Source organism: Carlito syrichta, unplaced genomic scaffold (genome assembly GCF_000164805.1).
Source record: "Carlito syrichta isolate Samal-C Ts95f unplaced genomic scaffold, Tarsius_syrichta-2.0.1 Scaffold135763, whole genome shotgun sequence".
NCBI lineage: Eukaryota > Metazoa > Chordata > Mammalia > Primates > Tarsiidae > Carlito > Carlito syrichta.
In genome coordinates, this window is record NW_007079859.1 from 16,052 (window position 1) to 18,373 (window position 2,322).

The window sequence follows — 2,322 nt, forward strand, 5'->3', positions numbered from 1 at the left end:
GGTTCAGTGGCTCAGCCTGTAATCCCAGCACTTTGGGAGGCCAAGGCAAGTGGATTGCCTGAGCCCACAGGTTTGAGACCAGCCCGGGCAACTTGGAGAGACTTCATTTCTACATTAAATAAAAAACTAGCCGGTTGTGGTAGTGCACACCTATAGTGCCGGATACTTGGAAGGCTGAGGCAGAAGGATCACCAGAGACCAGCAAGCCAACACTGGGGTGGCCATGAGCATGCCACTGTACTCCCGCCTGGGTGACAGAGTGAGACTCCAACTCCAAATGAAACAAAACAAAAAACAAACACCACTGCTGGGAAACAGCAAATTACCAGTCTAGATGTTTGGGAGACAGCAGGTTAAATATGAAGTACTGATAAAATATACAGGCAAATAAAAGAAGTCTTCACCAAATCTTAGTCCAAGAGATGGCTTTGTATTTGGGAGCCACGTACTTTTTTGTTTGTTTGTTTTTTGAGTTGGAGTCTCACTCAGTCACCCAGGCTGGAGTGCAGCGGCAAGGTCCCAGCCACCGCAGCCTCCACCTGCTAGGCTCAGGTGATCCTTCCATCTAGTCTTCCAAGTAGCTGGAACTACAGTTGCATGCTACCATGCCCAGCTAATTTTTAAAAAATTTATTTTAGAGACGAGGTCTCACAATGTTACCCAGGCTGGTCTTGAACCCATGGGCTTAGTCAGTCCTCTTGCCACAGGCTCAGGCCTCCCAAAGTGCTGGGATTATAGGCGTGAGCCACCACGCATAACCTAAAAATAATTAACTTTTTACACCTCAAGTCTATGTTGTCCAAGCTGGACTTGAACTTCTAGCCTCAAGTGATACTCCTATCTTGGCCTCCCAAAGTGATATGATTATAGGTGTGAACCACTGCATCTTGCAACTGGTAGCCATAGGAGACCTAGGATGAAAAGGGAATATGGTAGCCATAGGAGACCTAGGATGAAAAGGGACCCCAGGGCTAATGCATGATAGTCCAAGGGTCCAGGACTCTGGCCACTGATGACTTCTCCTCTGAAGCTCATACCTGATTTTCGGCCACTTGATGCCCAGAAAATATATGCTCTGAGAAACTGATGTCAGCCATGTACCCAGGCAATAATAAACAGACTGTAAGGGCCACTCACCTAAACTATCAGGGCTGTCGATGGAGAAACACATCAATATAACATCGGTATCTGGGTAGGAGAGCGGCCTCAGACGATCATAATCTTCCTGCCCAGCTGTGTCCCACAAGGCCAACTCTACCTGTGATAGGAAAAACAAAGAACCATAAGAGTACAAGGTTAATCCTACTACCCACTTTTCTTCTTGAGACAATATCTCACTCTGTCAACCATGTTGAAGTGCAGTGGCAGGCTATAGCTTACTGCAACCTCAAACTCCTGGGGGCTCAATCAAGCGATCCTCCTGCCTCAGCCTCCCAAGTAACTAGGACCACACCTCGCTAATTAAAAAATTTTTTTTTGTGGAGAGCCCAGCCTGGTGGCTGACACCTGTAATCTTAGTACTCTGGGAGGCAGAGGCAAGAGAACTGCCTAAACCCAGGGATTCAAGACAAGCCTGGGCAATTTGGTGAGACCTCCAACTCTACAATTAAAAAAAAAAGAAAAGAAAAAATTAGCTGGGTGTGCTCCTGTAGTTCTGGCCACTTGGAAGGCAGCCTAATAGGTCGAGGCTGCTGTATTCCAGCCTGGGTGACACAGTAAGATTCTGACTCAAAAAAAAGTAAAAATCTAGCCAGGCATGACGATTCATGCCTGTAAACTCAGTGCTTTGGGAGGCCAAGACAGGAGGATTGCTTGAAGACAGAAGCTCTAGGCTGCAGTGAGCTATGACTGCACTACATTTTTTTGGGGTAGAGTTGGGGTCTTGCTATGTTGCTTAGGCTGGTCTAGAACTTCTAGCTCAAGTGATCCTTCTACCCTGGACTCCCAAAATGCTGGGATTGTTAACTGTGAGCCACCATACTTAGCTCCACTACCCATTTTTAGAAAAAGTGACACTGAAAAAGTGACACTTACCATGGCACATTCAAATGGCAGACCATTCAAAATAGTAAACAAAGGAGTATTCACTCTTATGAGACTCAAGCCTAAATAAGGAGGGTATGTTTAAATTGCTTTTTCTTCTTTTTTGAGTTGGAGTCTCACTCTGTCACCCAGACTGAAGTGCAGTGGCCACTCCCGGTCATCACAGCCTTGACCTGCTGGGCTCCGGCGATCCTTCCGCCTCAGCCTTCCAAGCAGCTGGAACTACAGGCGTGCTCTACCATGCCCAGCTAATTTTTGATTTATTGTAGAGACGAGGTC

The 2,322-nt window shown here is 46.7% G+C and overlaps 1 protein-coding gene across 7 annotated transcripts in view; it reads right to left on the bottom strand.

Moving 5' to 3' along the window:
* RHOA (ras homolog family member A) overlaps positions 1 to 2,322 on the bottom strand; it is a 12,451-nt gene that overhangs the window by 8,271 nt on the left and 1,858 nt on the right. For 3 of the 7 annotated variants that reach the window (XM_021708323.1, XM_008049565.2, XM_021708324.1), the window contains exon 2: positions 1,138 to 1,258. The exons of 2 other annotated variants lie outside the window; for them this stretch is intronic. In XM_021708323.1, the coding sequence (XP_021563998.1) occupies positions 1,138 to 1,258 (121 nt within the window). The remainder of the gene's footprint in view (positions 1 to 1,137; positions 1,259 to 2,322) is intronic. 2 more of the 7 variants (XM_021708322.1, XM_021708325.1) reach the window with 2 other exon arrangements.